The sequence below is a fragment of the Mesocricetus auratus genome, unplaced genomic scaffold, assembly GCF_017639785.1.
Source record: "Mesocricetus auratus isolate SY011 unplaced genomic scaffold, BCM_Maur_2.0 Super-Scaffold_100010, whole genome shotgun sequence".
Lineage (NCBI taxonomy): Eukaryota > Metazoa > Chordata > Mammalia > Rodentia > Cricetidae > Mesocricetus > Mesocricetus auratus.
Window position 1 is genome coordinate 61,743,336 of NW_024429194.1, and position 21,887 is coordinate 61,765,222.

The following is a 21,887-nucleotide window of genomic DNA, read 5'->3' on the forward strand; positions in this document are numbered from 1 at the left end:
TTTTCTTAAATTCAAACTCATAAAGAAATTAATCTATGTTCTTTTCTAGTACTTTCTTTTCTAGTATTTTTTTGACTAAATTTATAGTTGACTCATTAGGAATGTGTTCTTGGTAGCATTACTCCCGAATAGCTGCGAGGGTCCACCTTGAGTGTCAACCTGACTGAACTGAGAGACACACACCGTTAGTAAAGCATGCTTCTAGTTGCTCCAACAGGCATTTCCAGAGATTATCCAAATGCAGGACAACAACTGAGGAGGATTGGCATGCCCTGACTGTGGGCAGTATCTGTCAACAAGTTGGGAACCAGAGGGAGCAAAAGCAAGAAAAAGTCCTCTGCTAATATACACATTTCCCTTGCTCTCCTCTCCCATCTTCACTGAAGTAAGAAGCTGTGTCCCCCAGGCTCTTTCAGTCAGATATTCTGCCTGAGCTCAGGCCTAAAGTGTTACAGATAGCTGGCTAATGTCTGAAGCATTTCTCTTTCTGTTTTTCCTCAGGTGTTAATCACAGTGACATTTTTCAAAAGCGAAGATAACAGCAGAATATTGTTTGTTAAATAATCCAAAAATTTCCCTATGATTTGAGATAGTGTCTTCATTAACTATTAAATCTCGATTACCGTTAGTTTCTGTCTTTTAGATTTTCACTCAGATGAAAACATTGGTCTACTTTAAATGTTACTTTAAGCCAAAGAGTTTTTAATCTTTTAATTTATAGAGAAGCTAAACTATATTCCCACATTTGCTTGTGTATCTAAAAGAAAAAAGAGAGGAAAGAAGTACAGATTCTTGCTCAGGCAGCATCTATTGGCCCAGCGACAATCTGGGATATAGGTCTCTTCCTACATCTGGCAACGCTGGCTTACCTCTTATGTTGGATTAGTCAACCTGAGCCTGTCATCTACAGACATTTACTCAGAATTTGGTTATTACTAATACTTGAATGGCTACTTTTCCCTTGGGTCATCCCCAGAGGCCCTTAGACCGGAATTGTTCTTGTTCAATGCAAAATTTAAAGACACAGACACACAGAACAGCTGTTTTCTGTTAGCCTCTCATGAAGTAAGAACAACCCTTTGACACAGAATTCTGTTCTGTTAGTGGATAAGACACATGGTCAAGGAGATGAGGGTGGGGATGTTCTCTGAATTTATCTCTAGTTCTTATATAACCTCTAAAATTTAACAAATTAATCATTTTACTTTTGGCATCTCTTTTTAACCTAGACATGTCCTTAGAACTGTTATTCTTGTAGCCTACCAATTTTACCATTTTTTAGATCGCTTCAAATTCCAAATAAACATTCTGCCCATTTGTGATATTTTAAAAATTCTATTGTGTAGGATTTTTAGTTATGTATGCAAAATTAAAAAATTCAGAGATAGTAAATGTTACCTACTGAAGAACACCCAAAGTCAACTTATCATAGATAGATTCCCTTCCTCTCACACTTACATACGTGCAAGTTTAATTAATACACTAATCAAATATAGAAACAATTAGAACACCAAATATCCCCCACAGCATCATCTCTTCCTTAGATTGCACATGGAGGAGTGTTCGAGGAAAGAGAAAGGATCTCTGCCAAACTTAACAACTCAAAATACTTTCAGAAAGCAAGCAAAAGTCAAAGTGAATGTCAGAAACCAAGATGCTTTCAAAGCAAACAAGCAAGGAAGATAAATAAAGCTGAAAAATCTAAAGCAAATAAGAAACAAAATGTCACCTAACAAATTGGCCTCTCACCAAACCAGGGAGGTCTAAAAAAGCCCTAGGAAGAACTCAACATAGTCTACCAGAGAGACAGTATTGGGTGGCTGGTCCTCACTGACCATGCTAGCATTCCTGTCAATATAAAAGAACAACAAAAAACAACCCTGACCTCAAAGGGGATAAGAAATGGTGTCTTCTGAAGCCAACTATAAGCAACAACAGCCTGTGAACACAGATTTAGGTTGCCCCTAAATCCAGGTTCTGATGTGGTAACAGTTTGAATAGGCTTTTATAGTAACAGAAAAAGTCATCAATTAAAGCACTTTTCAAACTCATTGGTAGGAACATTAAGTAGAGAGGGTAAAATAAAGCAGGAAAGGCCAGGCTGTGGTGGCCCATGCCTTTAATCCCAGCACTCGGGAGGCAGAGGCAGGCTGATCTCTGTGAGCTCGAGTCCAGCCTGGTCTACAAGAGCTAGTTCCAGGACAGCCTCCAAAGCCACCGAGAAACCCTGTCTTGAGCCACCGCCTCCCCCAATTAATAAAATCTTAGTTAAAGGTCTCAGTGCTGTCTGATGACACTTGGTTGTTTTGTTGATGGAAATCAGTATTTTATGAATACATGCACAAAGGCTGTATCTGTTAGTCGCGGAATATTAGATGAGACACACAGGTGGGCAAGCGCTATTTATAGGGCTAAATGGAGCCAAAGATAATTTGGCTCTGGACCTGTAACAGCCCAATGTCCTCACACACCATTGACATTCAGTCTTTCAGAAAGTGCATTTGAAGATGCAGATTCCTTCCAGGAAGTTCTTTTTAAACGTTGTTAACAATGTTCTGTTTTTCTAACTGTTTAAATCATTCCACATCTCTTGTTTCTACTTAAGAGCTCTAAATAACCATATAACAATTATCATGCTTACAAGACAAGGACCTGGGTCTCAGCCATTTCTATTGAATATTATGTTAAAGGGTCTAGATGATAGTATATGATCAGAAAAAATGAAAGACATTAAGATTGAAAAAGAAGAAATAAAACAGCATTAACAGACAACATGATTTCATAAAGGAGATTCCAATGAAATCTGTTTTTAAAAGCTGCCAGAAATGAATTTGGAGAGTTGTCATATGACATTACATACAAGAAAAAATGTATTTGTGTGTATTATGATGAATAACCAGCAATTTAGCTGTGATAAAGGAAATCTTCAAATTATCTAGGCAAAGAAATGCAATAGAAATTTTCAATGGAGTGGGGGGGAGAATTGTTTAATAAAATGGGATCAAGCTTAGTTTTCACCTATGAAAGATTGGAATTGAGAGCATGGGAATAGATGCCTCATAAGTAAGATGTGTCAGGAGAAATGAGCTCTAGTCTTAACTAGAATGACTTAAGATGTGAAATGCATTTATGAAAGATCAAAGATCCATCTGATCCTGCTGTGCTAGAAAAACAAAGAACAGAGATGCTATATGTGGGTCCCAGGCCGTTAGAGGCTGCTGCTAATGCAGAGGGGTTTATGTGGTCAGGACACTGGACATGAGATCCAGCTCCAGCTCCAGCTGGCACATATGGGAGCAGGTGAGGATGCAGATCTCCTTAGTCAAATGCACATTTAATCATATTCATCCTGTCAACGGAAAGGAATATGGCATTTTCATTTTCAGTTCTGATTACACTGGGGTTCTGAAGAGACCCTTCAAAATAAGGGCCCTGTTTTCCATGCATGTGCTACTGAGTATTTCTGATCTTATTGTCTAAGTATTAAGGCACGCAACAGTTTTTCCCTTTGGGAAGAGCCACCGTGTTTTTATTTCAATACCTAGAGTGACTCATATGTCAGCAATGAAAAGATGATCCCTGGTAGGAGTTGCTGCTGCTGCTTCTGTGCCAGGCAGAGAACCAAGTCTGTAACCAACCAATGTGCAAAGCACTTAAACTACCCTGCAATTCAGGGTTTCGGCTTCCACTGAGTTGGTGACTGAGTTCTGATTGCCACTCAGGGTTTTCTACTAACATTGTGAGAAAGAATCCACAGAATATTGATCTGCAGCATTTTTTTCTTGGAGAATTACAACAGAATCTACTGTATTATTATGGCAAAGACCTCTTAACTAAAACATGAAACTTTGATTTCTGCTGCCATTCATTTTTCGCTAGGTATGAAGCTTTTGAAATGGATTTTTAAACATTTTCTACAGTGTTTGAATCTTTTTTATTATTTTTATTTTTAAATTTAAATTAGAAACAAGGTTGCTTCACATGTCAATCCCAGGTCCCTCTCCCTTTCCCTCCACTCCTCCTATGCCCTCCAACTAAACCCCCCAACACCCCCTCATTTCCCCAGGGAGGGTGAGGCCCTCCATGGGGGTGTCCATAATCTGTCATTTCATCCAGGGCAGGGCCTAGACCCTTCCCCAAGAGTCCAGGATGAGAGTGCATCTCTCATTGTGGGATGGGCACCCAAAGTCCATTTGTATGCCAGGGATAAATACTGATCTACTACCCAAGGCCCCATAGATTGCCTAGGCCTCCTCACTGCCACCCACACTCAGGGGGTCTTGATCAGTCCCATGCTGGATTCCCAGACATTAGTCTGGGATTCAAACAGTCAGGTCAGCTGTTTCTGGGGCTTAAACCAGCCCAGTCTTAACCCCTTTGCTCATCAGTCCTTCCTCTCTGTCACTGGATTTCTTGAGTTCAGCTCAGTCAGCAGAAAAAAAACCAATGGAATCCTGAAATTTGCAGGCAAATGGATGGCACTAGAAGAAACCATCCTGAGTGAGGTAACCCAGTCACAAAAAGACAAACATAGCGTGTACTCTCTCATATATGGATTTTAGACATAGATCTGGGGAGTGCTAACATACAATCCCATGGCCAGAGAGTCTGGAGAACAGAACCTTCAAATGGATTTTCAAAATAGAGGTTTTTAGGTCACAGCACATTTGTGTCATATATTCCTTCACAGCTGTCACTGAAAACACCTTGTACCAAAGGGGTGCATTTGTCACAGTCAGTCAGCCTGTATTAACATTGTCAAGGACTAAAGTCTACGGTGCATACTCTAGCTCACTCTCAGAGCTGTACATCCTATGGGTTGGGATAAATGTTATGGCGTGAACTCAGCACTACAGTATTACACAGAGTAGTTATACTGCCCAAAGATTCCTTGTGATAATTGTCCCCCAGACCCCATTTCTTCCCACTTAGCAACCACTGACCCTTTTGTTACCTCTGTAGTTTTGCCTTTTCAGACCGTCTTTTACGGTTTGGATATAAAGTGTTCACCCCAAAGACGAATGTGTTGAAGGTTTGATATCCAGTATTGAGTAGTTGGTGCATGAAAGTGCTGACCTCATCAGTAATATGAATCCACCGACAAGTGCATAGCTAAATGGCTTTGGTAGTTCCTTTTCTCCTATGACAAAAAGCCTGACAGGAGCAACTCCAGCGAGGAAGCATTTATTCTGACTTTCAGTTTCAGGTACTATGGGTCCATCAAGATGGGGAGGCATACTGCAGGAGGAGCCTTTGGTGATTTGTTACATCAAGGAGGATCAGGAAGGGTTAACATCCCCAAGGCCTGCTCCAGGGACCCACTTCAGCTTCCCATAAACTGAGATCATTCAGTGTTCAAACACAGGAGCCTATGGACATGTCTCATATTCAGACCATGACAATACGTGGAACATGTACCTTTCAAGGGTGGATCTTGACCCTAGAACCTTCTCTATCCCTTGGCTTTCTGGTTGCCCCAAGAAGAGTCTAGTAGTTACTTTTATTATTGTTGTAACAAAATACCTGACCAAAACAACTTATGGGAAGGGTTTCTTTTGGCTCACAGCTCAAGGGCAGAGATGTTGGCAGAGAAGTCACGGAGGCAAAGAGATGAATTCTGGCGATCAGCTTGCTTCCTCATTTTGATTTAGTTCAGGACTAGCCCCTGAAATGGTGCCATTCACACTGGGGTCAGGGTATGCAGACTACCCTCATTTAACCCAATCTTGAAACATCCTTCAGAGATTTGTCTCCTAGGTGATTCTAAGTCCTAGCAAACTGACAGTCAAGAGTAACTACCACAGCAGCCATACTCCTCTACAAGCGAGACCTCTCAGGAAGCTGCTGGCTCTGTTGGCTGAGCACCTTGGAAACATAAAAATATATCCCTGGCATAGACCTTGATCAATGTCCAACAAGTCATCTGGGGAGATTAATTTCATGTACATTTTACAAAGTTCCTCAGAAGTGACTTCTGATAACCTGTAGTAGTAAGCAACTGGAAATGCATCCTTATACCGAAATTACCTTTTTATTTCTCTTTTTGTTCCCCAGTACCATTAACCAACTAAACCTCAAGAGGAGCTCAGTGAAGCAAGGAAAAACACCCCAAAATGCAACCACACAGATGTAATCACTATTAACATTCTGATTACTATTTACTCATGCATGGGATCGCACTATAAATAACTTGTAAAACTGTAGGCCTTATTATTATTTAGTACTACTTATTACTTTCTTCCTTGTTCCCACCTAATTCCTTCTTCATCAGTTCCCACTAATATCCCAGGGTATGTCTTTTACTATTCTTCATGCTCACATAGTCACAGTGACAGCTGCATACACATGAATCGTAAGTCACGTTACCCTGGTATTATATGTGCTAATGATTACTGTGCTTATGTATCCCCATAACCTTTTGTCCTGACCATATAGGATGGTGGGGCAACTCTGTATGGCAGCTTTCTCCGTGAGGCAGCTCAGCTGTTCATCAGCTTGAAGGAAAGGTTCCGTCATCTCTCTACCCTGGCTTATACTTTGTCTAGGGCTAAGAAGAAAGAGGAGAGAGTAGCCGGAGGTGTTTCCTTTCAGAACATTTTTTGGAGTAGATATAGTAAAGGCATTGATGTCTCTGGTAGAAGAAAGAGATAGTGCCTTAGAGACTGGCTTGTGTGAGGTTGCAAAGTTGGCATGTGGGAGACAAAGCTTCCAAAGGACAGAGGCTTTCTTGGTTCTTTTTAAAGCCAAGACTGACACTGAAATAACTTAGCACATCCCTCTGAAGTGTAATCTCTCAAACTCAATCTACTCTAGAAGGGGGAAAGAATAGAAGGCATGTCACACCATGGAACATTCCTTGAATAGTTCCACCAGGTAAACACATTTTTTCCTAATAGAAATCTGCTGGGGAAAAATGATCTTTCTGAACAGTGATCAAGAGTTGCGACTAAAAGCAGAGCCTGATCAGTTACAATTAAGTCTTATAAAAAGCTATGCTTCCAAGCTGTGGGTGGCATCATAGAAACAAAGATGATGCTGGAGGTGTTTGTCCCCATCAGAGTTGTGGGCAGCCTGTGCTCTCAGGTTTACCAAAAATGTCTTTTCTTGTGGACTTATATGCGCATTTTGGAGTAGATACATGTAGTTATCTCTTTTATTTTATTTTTTGATAACAGGTCTAAGGGAAAAACAATTGGAACTAAGTATGTTTCTTCCACAGTCTCAGATCTCACTAAGAAGAGCTGTTCACAGAATGCTAAGTCCATTTGGCACTACATGTGCTTGGTTCAGATTAAGTCAGAAACCTTGACGTTTTCAAAATCTAAGACTGAAGAAATGTTGCTATCAAACTCAACCTTATTTTGAAAACTTTAATATATGTAATATATATGTATATATCTATATATGTATATATCTACCTCTCTCTCTTTCTGTGTGTGTGTGTATACAAGCTTTCCTGTGGATGCATGAGCACAAAAGTGTGCATGTCACAGCATGTGTGTAGAAGATAACTTTTAGGAGTGAGTTCTCTCCTACTGTGGATTTCGGAGATCAAATGCAGGTCATCAGCATCCTTTAGGATGTACTTCTGCCAGCTGAGCCATCTTGCTGGTCCTTGAAAAAACTTTGTGTCAGGATATCTCATCGAAACCTGTTTCCCAAGCATGGCATCCTCCTTGTAATTAATTCTCAGGATTATAGTCAGTCCTGTAGCATTCTTGGTTATGAGGATAACATGTAACCTGGTGGTTGCCAACTGTGATTTATACACAACTGAAGATGAAGATTGCACTAAAAATATTATAACAAAGTATTCCCCCCCAGTTGGTTATCTGTTTTAAGAACCGGAGTAACCCATGCTCATGGGTCAGAATTCATATTGTGAAAGTTGCTATCTTAACAAAAACAATTTAAATATTCCAAGCAACATCAGTTAGAATTCCAGTGTTGTTCTTCAGAGAAATGGAAAAAAATCTTAAAATCTGTATGGAAAAGGAAAAGACCCTGGGTAGCTAAAACAATCTTGAGCAAAGAGAGTACTTCTCTGTTGATGTGATAGAATACCTCAACAAAAGGCAACTACATGATGAAGCTGCTGAAACTGTGGTCCAAATAGACCAGGCTCCACTCAGATGTGGTAATAGAGGTTGGCAGTTCATCCATGTGGCACATGGTTAGGCTATCACACTAACAAACCCACTCTCGGAACTGTTTTCTGCATTGGTTGCAGTTCACCCATATGGTATTAATTTTCCATCTTCTTTACTGTGTTGCTTACACTTCCCAATTTAAGTGTTTCCATTTGAGTCCTTGTCTTTGTGTTTGCTTCTAAGAGAATGCCAGACTCAGTAATATCAGGGCTGCTGGATACTTGAAAGACATAGTTCACAACTGTGTATGTGCTAACTGCTCTGTAAATGCCAACCCATCTCTACTTTCTACACGAGGACACTGAGGGGCAGGGGAAGTAAGATACTTACCCAGGCTTACCCAGACAATGAATGACTTCTCTAGGATGCCACTATAATCTACCTGCATAACAACTGGTCCGCTGCCTGTATGGAACTTCTTGATTCAGGCACTGTTAATATTTCAGGCCAGAAAAAAATTTTATTGGTGCTTCCCTGTGCATTGTGGGAACTCGAGCTACAGCCTGGCTGCTAGGCAGTAGATGCTGATAGCAGCACTGTTTGTTGTGGAGTAGTCTTTTTGTACACTGTGAATATGTTGTCACTCTGATTGGTTTAACAAAAGCTAACTGGCCAATAGCTAGGCAGGATTTTCTGGGCAGAGAGAATGCTGGGAAGAATAAGGTGGAGTTGCCAGCCAGAGAGGAGGAAGCGCGAAAGCTACATGGGCAGTACAGAGTTAAAGGGAGTAAAGCAACAAGGTAAAAAGTAAATTAATACAAGTGGCTTAATTTAAGCTATAAGAGCTAGTTAGAAACAAGCCTAAGCTTTCATAATCAAATAAGTCTTTTTTGTATGTGTGTATGCTTGCAGCCCAAAGAAAAATACACCTGTCCATTGATGTGACAACCAAACACGCCTCTACAAATTGTTCAGTGTCCTCTGAGGGAGGAGAGGATGGATTCCTATGAGCACCAGGGGTAACAGAGTCAGGTCCCATCAGAAAAGCCAGTGAAACTCAGACATTTGTGCTGAGGGAGAGAATCAAGTGACAGTCCAGTGGCCCTGGCTCAGCCTGCCACCCTTCAGTGTCTTCTGACCCCAGATCTGGCCCACTTCCATTTTGTCGGACTTCCCAGGAACAGCTGTTCTGAGCAGTGCTTGTTAGAAAGTTCTTTCCTATTGAGCCCAAACCCGAGCCTGGGGCCTTACCTCATCAGAGCACCCTGTGGAGTCCAAGTCCTTCATGGGCTGGCACTTGAAACCATGTGTGTCCCTGCCATGTCCCTGGGACCCTTGCAGAACCCTGGCACACCAAGGTTCAAGCTCAAAAAACAGCAACTGCACCTGTCAGGAGGTTGGGTATGGTTCTTGGTCCGAGAATTCAAACCTCTGGGCTCCTTTTCAAGCCTCTGAGCAAGCCTGGCCAGGGATTTGAAGGCTTCTAGAGATTTCTGACATAGTTTCCTGTGGTCCTGTGTTTAGGAACCTCTGATCTAAGTCATTCGAGATCCAGGAAAAGGTGTGGTCTACTTCTTAAAACAGCTACAGAGGCTTTAGAAAATACTATTATAAACAAACCCTGAGGGAGCAGACATGCTCCCATCCAGACTTTTTCTTCTGTTAAAAAAAACAGAGAAAACAAAACAAACAAGTAAACAAACCCTCTACTCTTTCTATGTAGTTTCAAAAGTTTATGACAATGTAAAAATAAAATGCTAGATAGATTGTTCTTTTCTTGGAAATGGGACTCCCCTTTTCTTTATGTTGAAGCTTTTAGAATGAATGATTCATTTACATCATATGCATTGCAGGCACTTTTAAAATTTACAAGGTAGGCAAGTGCTCTCCCGCTGAGTAACATCACCAATCCTTTATTTTTATTTTGAAATAAAGTGTCCCAAATTGCTCAGGTTGGCCTCTGCCTTTTGATCATCTTTTCTTCAACCAGATTACATGTGTGTGACACCATGTAATATATTTTCCAAATTTTCTTCTAGCTTTTAAACCAAATTGTGATGATCATGCTAATAGTTTTCTTAGAGATGAAGGAAACTGGTAGAAGTAAGTGTAAGAAACAAAGGTTTAACCCCCAGAAACAGCTGACCTGACAAGGGTTAGCTCTTGAATCCCAGACTGATGCCTGGGAATCCAGCATCAAGACCCCCTGAACGTGGGTGTCAGCCAGTGAGGAGGCCTAGGTAATCTATTGAGCCTTGGGTAGTAGATCAATATTTATCCCAGGTATACAAATGGACTTTGGACTCCCATCCCACAATGAGAGATGCACTCTCACCCTAAACTCTTGGGGGAGGGTCTAGGCCCTGCCCTGGATGAAAGGACAGACCATGGACACCCCCATGGAAGGTCTCACCCTCCCTGGGGAAATGAGAAGATATTGGGGGGTTGGGGGAGGGCACAGGAGGAGGGGAGGGAAACGGAGAAGAACCTAGAATTGACATGTAAAGCAACCTTGTTTCTAATTTAAATTTAAATTTAAAAATTAAAAAAAGAAAGAAAGGTGCAGTCAGAGAGCTAGACTCACTGGAAGAGAACATCCAACTGATAGAGTTGAGAAAACAGCACCCGGACCCTCAAGCCATGGGAAAGAAGATCCAGCATGCATGAGACCCCAGCAACCCATTGAAGGACTAGAGAAGGCAACAAAGTACAATAGTGATGATGGTAGCAGAGTGATGAGTACTAAGTTTGGATAGAAAAGTAAACATTGGTTTTTCTGTGCACCCAAGTTAAATCACTGTTTACTCTGGGTAATTCATTAAGTCCCATCTGCCTGCAGCTTTACTTCTCAGGACATGGATTCTATTTTAGGAGTTACTGAACTTCCTCTTTGAGCAGGGGTTTCTTCTCCTCTCCATAGACTTTTCCAGGAGGAGTCTTTCTAAAGCTCGATTCCTTCTGTCTCCATCCCAAACACCCTGCACACAGGTTTAAACCTTTAATCGCCATTCCTTCTCATGGGTAGATGTTCTTTCTTCCTGGAAAACATTTTCCTTTCTTCTGGGTAGTGGCTCCTGTTGTTCTTGGCTGCTAGGCTCAGCATGTTGGGCAGCCCTGTAGCAGGGCAGGAATGCCTCTTGAACCACAAGGAGTGTTTGCAGGACTGTGTGAAATCCCAAGCCCCCAAGCCACACTTCTTTCTATTTTTAATTAAGAAGTACTGAGTTTCATTATGAAATTTACATCCGTATGTCTCACACTTTGTTCCCATTCATTCCTCCCTTCACTGACCTCCCATTTCCTTCTAGAACTGAAACAGACGCCTCCATTTCACCCTGCCCTCCGCAACAGGACACCACAGAGCTAGTCTCTGTTTAGACATTATGGATCTTTGGGGGACATTCCATTTCATGTTGCAAGGGCTCTATGTGTGCTAGATGGGACAGAAGAGCAAAGGGGAGTGTCTAGAAATGTGTCTGTGAATACTCTGGGTAATGATACCATAAATAACTTGAACTCCCATTGGCTGGCTTTTGGTCATAAAGAGCTCATCATTTCTAGTGCAGCCCTATATAAAAAACACTGGGGACTGGAGGCCACACACTCTGAGATCTCTGTTCCATAAGGTAAAGGCATGTTTTAACTGATAGTCTGAAAAGGTTTTGAGGGTTTGGGAGGCACTAACCAGGAATGCTTTAAGAAAGATCAAATTCTTTAATAACAAATACTAATATATGCCAAACTAATATCAGACTCTAAGTAGGTAATAGTAGTTGTACAAGATTTTTTTAAAACTCACAGCTGTCTTTGGCAAAATGAATTTTTCATGTTCTCCCTCCCCTGCATGTGAAATAAAGAAGTGTCTTAAGATTACATGTGTGGCATCCCATGGTGGCAGACTTTGTTACAGGGCTATACTGCATGCCCATTCCATAGTCCTGGAGGTGATAACAGCAGTGGGTACTGCATGTGTGAGAAGGTTTGCTGGATTCCAGCTCTCAGTCCTCCAGCCCCGTGTCACAATTAACTGCATTTCAATGCACTTGTGTGCAGCAGGGCCAACATTCTAACACAGGCTTCTCACTACACCAAGGATGCTTTTGAAGCCCACAATAATCTGTCTGCTACTTTTCAAAGGTGAAACCATTAACTTCCTGAAGTCATTGCAAAGCTGAAATATTAAAAACGAAGACAAGTAAGAGTCTGCAAGGGGAAGGATGCCCCTATGAGACATAAGGGCGGAACAGTCTTGGTTAGCTTGTTAAACCTGAGAATTGAGGGAATTACTTAATGACTTGGCACTAGGGCAGATGAAAATGCCCCATCACACCCACCCACTGCATTCTAGTTTCTTAGACACTCCCTTTGCTAGAGATGCCAGGGACATGCAGCCACATCATACCCCTGTGGTGTCCTCTGTTTGAAACTTTTCTGCAGAGAGACTCCAGGGTCATGCGACCTCTTCTTATGTAGTTGTAAATGCTGTATGGCTGGAATGCCTCTGGGATTCACTGCTTATTCACGGGCTAGAGTGGTTGAATGTAAGCATGTTCAGTAGTGGTGCCTGGATGGGGCACCCTCAGTAGCTGAAACAGCAGGATGGGGCAGACCTTGAGCATGGCAATAAACTCAGGATAGTAAATACAGATAATGAAAACCACAAAAGCTTGTTAGAAAAACAAGACTACAGTGTGGACTTAACATACACTAAGCATTGGGCATCATTTCAGGAAAGCCATAGGGGAACTAGCCTCCTGGACACAGTGTGGGCTGCAGCTGGATGTCCACTCAAACTTGTGGCTCTGTCATTGATCAACTTGACCTCTATCTCTACCCTAACGCTGTCTTTAGGACTGGACACTGACTTGGTGCATGCAAGCCAAGTGCTCTACCACTCAGTTACATCTCAAACTCTTTTCATTTTGAGACAGTCTCTCTATGCTGCCAGGCTGACCTTAAACGTGTCATCTTTTTCCTTTTGTCTTGGCCTCCTAGGTGGGCGGGACAGCAATGGGAGTATTGTGATTTTGAAGCTGATGAATGGATAAACACTCCCGGTGCTGGTTCTGTTTGTTTTATCTTATTAACCTCCAAATGACAGTGTCGGCTTTGTCACTCAGCAAACATCAAGTGCCCTGCATCTTCCAGGCCTGTGGCTTTTGTGCCTATCAGTGTAACAACAATTCTCTTGTTGCAAATCAATCTTCCTGTGTGTGTGGATGTTAAAGAGATGCCAAGTACTAAAAGTGGGGAGGCAGATCAGCCTCCTAGCTAGAGTGCAGCACTTTCCACCGTGTTCCAACACAGCCTCAGAATCTGATTCAAGCTGGGTTTCTTATCCATGGTTCCATTGACACACAGTTCATGAGTATCCCAATGGCACCCAATGTTGGACAGGTTTTCTTGACTGGAATTCTGTTCCAAAAGTTATCTGAAATAATTAAAACTCCAGAACTTAGTGATGAGCTGCACAGTACTGGGTTGTGACAAGGAACGGCAGCATTTACTCTCAGGTGCACCTGCTCTGGTTTGCTTTTCTTCTTGAGCCTCCTTTAACCCGCAAAACCAGTTCTTTGGGTAGCCGCTTTATTCACTCTGAGGAACCAAGCTGGAAAGCAGAGATTCTTCTCAACTCAGCAGATGGTAAGGTGATAAGTACTACCTTCTGGGATCCTGTAAGGCTGAGTCTGAAGTGTCTTTCCCCTCTCCGCAGATTCTGGCAATGGACCAGTGTTTCCACACAGCACAACAGTCGTATTCAGGGACTCCACAGGAGGATGGTTTTGCAGGACCCTCTGTAGGTAAGAAGTTACAGCATTTCCCAGCCACAAGAATTTTCATTTCTTCTAAGCTCGAGGATTCTTAATAATAGGGAGTAGCAGAGAAATATCTTTATACAATTACCTTCTATTTTTCATTGTTGTCACTTCCACAATGCTTTATCGTTTGTACGGGTCTCAAAGTATCTTATTTTTGAAACAAAAGCAAAAGAAAATTCTTATTTGTTTTTGATTTTTCACTCAGAAGTATTTTTTGGCAAATTTCTCCTATGGTGGATCTTTGTCAGGGGTATTTTCTCCTTAGAGACATGTGGAAGTTTATGATTATACCTGGGCATGGATTCAGAAGCAAATAAATAATAGACATAACCAAGGATGTCCTGAGGGTCATTTAAAACAATTTAAAGTGGTAAAAATATGTTTCACCTCTGCTAAAGAGGGTGATATGTTTTCCATATTGTTTTCATAAAATGTCTCTAAAATAATCTGATGTTTAAAGTAATCCAGTGTAATACAGACATTTTTCTCTTTGTAGACCTTTAGAGGGTCTTACATAAAACTGTTTATATGCTCATAACCATTTTAACTCCAGTGCTGGAGATCTGATGCCTTCTATGGCCTCTGCAGATACCGTATCATACCCTGTACCCACATGGTACACAGACATATTTGCATACATGAAGGCAAAATACCCATATACATAAAATAATAAAATATAATAACTACTTAAATCTCACCATTAGTCATCATACACTTGTCACTGTGACCCATGCTTTCCATGTAACTTCCATTTCCTCTGTCACTAGAACACACACCACCTATGGAGGTTGAATTTATACAGGGTCTCTTCCTCTCTGTAGGGACTGGGAGCGAAACATTCCCCATTATGTTCCTCAGCCTTCTATTTGTCGGAACCAGATTCAGCACCAGCTAACAGTCCTGTGGTAGGAACCTAGGACCTTATCAGTCATCCATATAGCTGAGGCTTATTTGTCAGATCACTGTGAGAACTGTGGGTCTGTCCCTTGCAGCTCTACAGTGGAGAGGATGCCTCCAGGACTGGGTTGGCTCTTGATGAGCAGGGTCCTAAAAGTTCAGTTGAAGCTTAGCTTTTGGGTCATTACATTCATTTCTCTTTTGAGTGGTGGAAATCAGAACTGTCTGCTTGTTGCCAACCATGAGATCATCAGAGGAACCAAAGGCTTCCTCTGCGTTAATTTATAGACTCAATCACTATCACTGGTCACAACCTGTCCTTAATATATCCTATATCAATATCATCATAAAATACAACAAACTTCTAGGAAATAAAATGGAAATGTATATAGACCCATAATCTATGAGCCCTAGTTTATTTTTAAAATTCTATGCAACAATTACTATCACCTGAAGTCACTGTAAGGCCTTCCCTGAAGGAAGCTACCACCGAGTAGGGTTCTTTCCAAACTCATCTCCTTCCTCCTCCACCTTGAGTGGCTGCTCTGGCAGACATCAAATGATCAGTGATTGTTTTTTCACAGATTTCCTAGAGCCCAGATTTTATTGCTCTGTCAAAATCTTCTACTCCAAAACAGAATCCCCAGTTTTGGTGCCATTTTAATCCTTGGCCAACAATGATTGGTAGGTCATGAGCTCAGCATCCTCATCTTCCTTCCTTTTTGCTTCACCGCTCTTTTAAACTCTGAAAAAAACCTATGAAGATTTGTGACTGCATGATACCAGTCCCGTCACGTGCTCTCTTTCTCATTTTATATGACATTTGAGAACTGCTATCATGGTACATGGAGCTAAAGGAGTATTTAAAGCAGTTGTAATTTAAAACTGGAGTTCAGCTAACAGCCTCCCCAGGCTTGGAGAACTGGTTCAACAGTGGGTAGCCTGGTCCTTTTAAGGGGTAGTGGTAGATTTAAGAAAACATGCTCCTGCCAACATGTGGGAATACTACATCACCCCAATATGGTAATATCTTCCTTGTACAAATAAAGTCTGTCTGAGAGATCAGAGAGAAGGAGCAAACCAACCGTCACATTGTACCTTCTTAGTGTCTGAGCAGACAAGAGAGCGAGATCCTGTGTCTCCCTGCTTATATCCTGTTTCCGCCTAGCTAACTCACTTCCTGTCTGTACAGACCTCCAGACCTCTATGATTAGCTAGTGGCAAGCTCCATTATCTGACCTTTAGACAGGCTTTATTTGTGCAAGCAAGATATCACAACACATCCCCCTTTTTTTGTCTAAAAATTTTAAAAAGGTTATGACTAATATAAGAAAACTCATACCCAACACCTAAAAATAGCCAGATGTGTGTTTATCTAGCTCCTCCAGGTTCAGAAAGCTCACTAAGGCCACTTTGCATATAACCAGATAATATTGCTTTCTTTTGGTGGCAAAAGATGGACAGGTCTTCTCTTCTGTCCTCTCCTAAAAAAGACCAGGGGCATCCTTTATCACTTTGCCATATTATTGAAGTGTTACATGTGAATTCCAGTTCCCATCACCCCATATAATTCAGTTTTGTGTTCTGTCTCGTTATAGGTGTTGATGGTTGCCTTCCCCGTAGAGAAACAGTTTTATCCATTTTCATTATACTGTGGCCCATCTGATTTTTCTGCTTTACAGAGTCTGACAGGATAGAGTCATCTCTTCATAGTATCCAGAAATTTGTTCCTACAGACTATGCCAGCTACACACAAGAGCATTATCAGTTTGCAGGCAAGAAGATCATCATCCAAGAATCCATTGAGAACTACGGCACGGTGGTGTGGCCAGGGGTGAGACCTGCTACTTATATTTGTGGCCAGGCTTTCTGGAGATAAAATGTATTGTACATCTCTGCTGTCTAGGACAACATGTGTCTTCTCACCTTTGTGCTTTTCCGATTGATGAGTAACAGTAATAGCACTTCAAGGGTTTGCGTTGTGTTTGGGCTCTACAGAGATAAAGCACTTCTTTTGGTAGCACTGGCTTTGAAGCAAAATCCTCCTCTCCCTTTCCTGTACCTTGTTCCTCCTCTTGCCCCTGCCCATCCCTTCCCTTCCTTCTTCTCATCATGACAAACAAGTGTGTCATCACTGAGCTATACCCCCCAGCCCTAAACAATATTTACTGAAATATTTTCCAGTGACATAAGTAGACCACATTGGAAATGATACAAAACTGATACAACTATGACATGAACAGTTAAGAATTTATAGTTTAGAATTTGCAATAGGCACCTTTGGGGTCCTCTCATTCTCAGCCATTCATTAATTTCAGACTTATTTCACAAGGCAAATGGCAGACACCACAGTCATTTCTCTACCTCTCACTGTGCATGTTTGTGAGGACAGGACTGAAACAGATGCAAGTCCATTATTCTCAGGCTTGTGGTCATAGGCACTCATTTGTCCCTTTTTCTTTGGTTTCCATATTTCAAATGTTAACTAATGGTTAAGAATGAGTTGCTGATATGGTTGTCAAGATTAATCAGGCACTACACCTAGGTCCTTATTAGTTGTAGTTATTGATGCAACATCATTCCTACCTCACAGCTGAGAATACAAAGGCCCAGGAAGTTCAGAGTTTGGTAAAACTTAACCCTAGGGTGGTGCTCTGGGGCCCAGTATTACCAATCTTCCCAATGCCAGCCTGTCCAGAAGACTAGAAAGGGACCACAGCAAAAATTCTCAGACCTCTGGAGTTATATTGAGATCTTATTGAAAGGCAGATTTTGATTGAAAACTGGCTAGGGGAAGGGTGGTTATAACTATTTCTTAAAAACTGTCTAATAACACATATGACTTGGTACAGAGACTCTGAGCTGGGAAGTCATGATAGTGGCTCTGTGGAGCACTGAACAGACATGAAGATGGTCCCACAGGACTCTTCAGGGATCCTGGGGATCGGTAATAAGTGGGAAGAGCCAGAGCTTCTGGTCTGGGGGCTCTTTTAGTATTTACACACGGGTATGATTTTCTTCCAGCAAAGGTCTTTTCCCTAACCTGAAGTTTGAAAACACCACACCCCTGTTTCCTTTCCTATTATATCAAACAGGTAACTACAGTGATGGTAAACATTAGGAAAAGAAAGGCCTTCGCCTGTTGTGCACCAGAGGCCTCTCTTGGGGTCTTAAGTGGGAAAATGGTAGTTCCTGTGTGATTTATGGTGTAGTTGTCAATGAAAAGAGGTCGCTTCAGAGTTCCTCTTGGAAGGACAGAGTTGGGGGTTTGAAATGCCAAAATGACACTCCATATGACACGTATTGGAGGGCAAAGTGTCCATAGAGGTAGGCTGGCTTCAGCCATTATCACAATATCACACAGAGTATGTTTTGGGGGCCACTCTAGGTGATAATATTGAAGGTTCACACAACTTCTCCTTGCCAACCACAACCCCCTCCTTTGCCTTGGTGCTGTTTGACATCTAGTATACTCACCTGACTGGCCACTTGCATCTTTCTTCAGCTGGCACATCTCTCCCTGCATGAGGAAGGGTGGACTGACGTTCCCGTGGCCTCTTTCCCTTCCTATCCCACTGGTATGCCTTGCTTATGCCGCATAAAATACAGCACTTTGTAACTGGTTTACATGTCTTAGCCCTGCCACCAGAGGCCCTTAGACAGCATAGATAACTGCTAGTATCCTCGCAGACATCTGTTCAACAGGAGCAAATGCAATGCAGTGAACAGAGTTACTGTGTTATTCACCTTATGAACTGCAATGATGAGAGAAGGAATTCCCTGGCCAATAATTTCCTGCCTAGCCCAAACAGAAAGCAGAGTGCAAACTACAGAGCTCAACTGCTCTTCATCTCCATGTCCACACTGCAGTCCTGGTCTGTGGGTATGGGTTTGTTACTGTCTTGCACATACATCATTAAGTCTTCTCCAGGGCATTGCTGACATTACACACACACACACACGGTCCTGGCTGTCCTGGGGCTCACAGGGATCCATCCTTCTGGCAGTGTTTATCAGCTACGAGGAGGAAGGGGAGGGGGACCCCAAACTAGCCAGTTGCCCAATGTAACAGCCTAATCAATCTGAATTTGATGAATGAACTGGGAGAAAGTTGCTCAATTTTATATAACTTACTTGAAGCACTTAACAGACCCCACATGACAAAGCTGGCAGGAATTGCTATTTTTCAGTACGCATTCCCCATTTATTCTAAGAGTGGGACTATCTTCTCCTTTACCTTCTTTGTTCTTTGAGATCAGTCAGGTCTGACATAGACAACAAGATTAATCTGTTTCTCCAGTTCCTTAGCTAGAATTATAATATTTATGCATAGATGGCTATGACATTAAGTTTTCCTTTCTTTTTGGCTATAGGAAAGAGACAGAATCATCTAGTAGCTTAGGCTGGATCAAGTGCCTCAGTGCTGTGCTTATAGGTCTGAGCCTCAGTATCTGGCTATTTTGGTTCTTACAAAACACTAAGCTGAAAATTTTTAGAGTTACACCTTAATGTTCAACTACAAGCATACAGTGGTTTGCTCCTGGCCAATCCCCAAATGGAAATTGTTGCTAATGTCTTTTAGGCTACAGTTTTGTGCCAATATTTGGAAGACCATACAGAGGAATTAAATCTCCAAGACGCTAAAATACTTGAAATTGGTGCTGGACCAGGCCTTGTTTCCATTGTGGCCAGTCTTTTAGGTTTGTTTCTTCTTCTTCTCATTTCATAAGAATCTTTTCTGTGACAATACTGATTTCATACTACTGACAGGGTATGCCACAATTCATTGAATCACTCCCCAATGTCACATGACAGGCATTATTAATTATTCAGAGATAAGTCTTGGAGAAGCTAGTCAACTACTTTAATTCATTTAGCTTTCATGTAAGGAAGTTGAGAATCCAAAGGCATGAAACTGAATCCCTTTGACATTCACAAGTGGGGGTGGAGGTTCAAGTTGGGGTGCTACTGACATCAAATGTGGTGGGTGTATAGAGAGCACAAGTCAGGACTATAAGAGGAAACTGTCCGCCTTAAATTACAACAGTTTTCTCAGCCTATACCAGCAAAGGCATGGTTTAGAAATGCAGATGTTCACTGTCTTCTAGTAAAGGAAATTGTATCTCCAGGAAGCATTACTATTTCTCTTTCTTTTAGGAGCTCAAGTCACGGCAACAGATCTGCCTGATGTTCTAGGAAATCTTCAATACAATCTTTTAAAAAACACACTGGAATGCACAGCTCATCTACCTGAAGTGAAAGAACTCGTATGGGGGGAAGACCTGGACCAGAAATTTCCCAAGTCAAACTTTTATTACGATTACATCCTGGCCTCTGATGTGGTCTACCACCACTACTTTCTGGATAAGCTACTCGCTACCATGGTGTATCTTTCCCAGCCAGGCACTGTGGTGCTTTGGGCAAACAAATTCAGATTCAGCACTGATTATGACTTTTTAGATAAGTTCAAGCAAGTTTTTGATACCACTCTCATGGCTGAACATTCAGAGTCATCAGTCAAACTTTTTAAAGGGATACTAAAATTTGACTGACATATAAAGAGCCTGTCAAAGTATCAGTGTCTTGTGAGCTATCAGAAGGTACACCATACCATATTGGTATAGCTAGAAAAAGTGCAACTCAATAAGACAATTTTCCAAGATGATAAAATTACATGGTCAGTCTAAGTGTCTAGAGAGAGCAACACCGAAACATGAAAGCAGTCTTGCTAACTCCCCAAGAACCTTAGTTGAGTGCTTAAAACATTTTACACAAAGAAGTTAATGAACAAGTAGGTTCCTCCTTGTTTCTGCTATAGTGCCTGGATTTTACAAGTGCCAATGTGCTTTTGTCATAATTATGGACACGGAACTTGACTGAGTCTGTGTAGCCCAGGGCAACTTTGAAATAGATATGCACCTGCCCTAGTTTCCTGATTACAGGTGTGTGCCACAGTGACTGGCATACTGTGGCTAAGACATTCTTATGGACTGTAGTAGGGAGAGGGTAACACTGACTAAAGGTGAAAAACAGGGAAACTGCAGGAAACAGGTATCTTAAGAACCTCTCTTGAGGTGTTAGAGAGACGGCTTGGCAGTTAAGAGTACTTGGTATGCAATCATGAGACTGGAGTACAGATCTTAGTGCCCATATAACAAGCTGGTGTTTAGTAAACAGTGCTTCACAGCCATATAGCAACCATTGAATCTTACCCAATTTCACAGACTAAACAAATAGTAGTATACACTGAAATGTAAGTGCTAATAACCATAAAAACTGTAAAACAGAGCAAAATCTTTGCAACCTTGGATCAAACAAAAATGTCTTAGAAATGATATCTAAAGTACAACTTAACAAACTACTCTGTGGCAGGTGTGGTAGCACACACCTTCAATATTAGCACTTAGCAGGCAGAGGTGGGGAATCTCCAGCTAGCCCGGTCTGCACAGTGAGCTCCAGGCCAGTCAGGATTAAATAGTGAGACACTGCCTAAAACAAACAAACAAACAAACAAACAAACAAACAAACAAAAGGAATTGTGCATTTGGAACATACCATCCTCAAAAAATCTTTGCTTTTTAAAATGTACTAGCAGAAAATTCACAAAAATTACAAAGCATACACCTACATAATATAGGGCTAGTATCAAACTACATAAAGAACTAATATAACAACACAGTTCAAATGAAAAAAAAAAGTGGGTAAAATTTGGAAGAGGCTTCACCAAAGAAGCACCACTTGTCTTAATAAGCATACTCTCTATACTATGGGAATGCAGATTAAAACCACAAAGAGATAATATAACCACTGCCCAGTTTAAAAGTAACAGAGACTGATGAAAATCAAAACCACCACTACAACAGAAATCCTCCCAAAACCCATGACTGTCATTTTGCGAGCAAGATATTAAATCATTAGTTTCTTACATTAACAAAAGGCCAATAAACAGCAATTTTCTTCCAAAATATTTATCTCAAAGTAAATATAAACACCCATCAATGTGAGCAGATAAACAGAATGAAATATATAATGTCATAGTGTTAACAGTATATTATTCAGCCATGAAAAGCATCACAAGGCC

The 21,887-nt window shown here is 41.4% G+C and overlaps 1 protein-coding gene across 1 annotated transcript; it reads left to right on the top strand.

Moving 5' to 3' along the window:
• The first annotated feature begins 13,799 nt into the window (after nucleotides 1–13,799).
• Mettl21c (methyltransferase like 21C) lies at nucleotides 13,800–21,031 on the top strand. Its single transcript, XM_005067361.4, has 4 exons — nucleotides 13,800–13,891; nucleotides 16,489–16,640; nucleotides 19,389–19,506; nucleotides 19,964–21,031. The coding sequence occupies exons 1-4, from the start codon at nucleotides 13,813–13,815 to the stop codon at nucleotides 20,356–20,358; spliced, it is 744 nt and encodes a 247-aa protein (XP_005067418.1). The 5' UTR covers nucleotides 13,800–13,812; the 3' UTR covers nucleotides 20,359–21,031.
• Nucleotides 21,032–21,887: the final 856 nt, after the last annotated feature.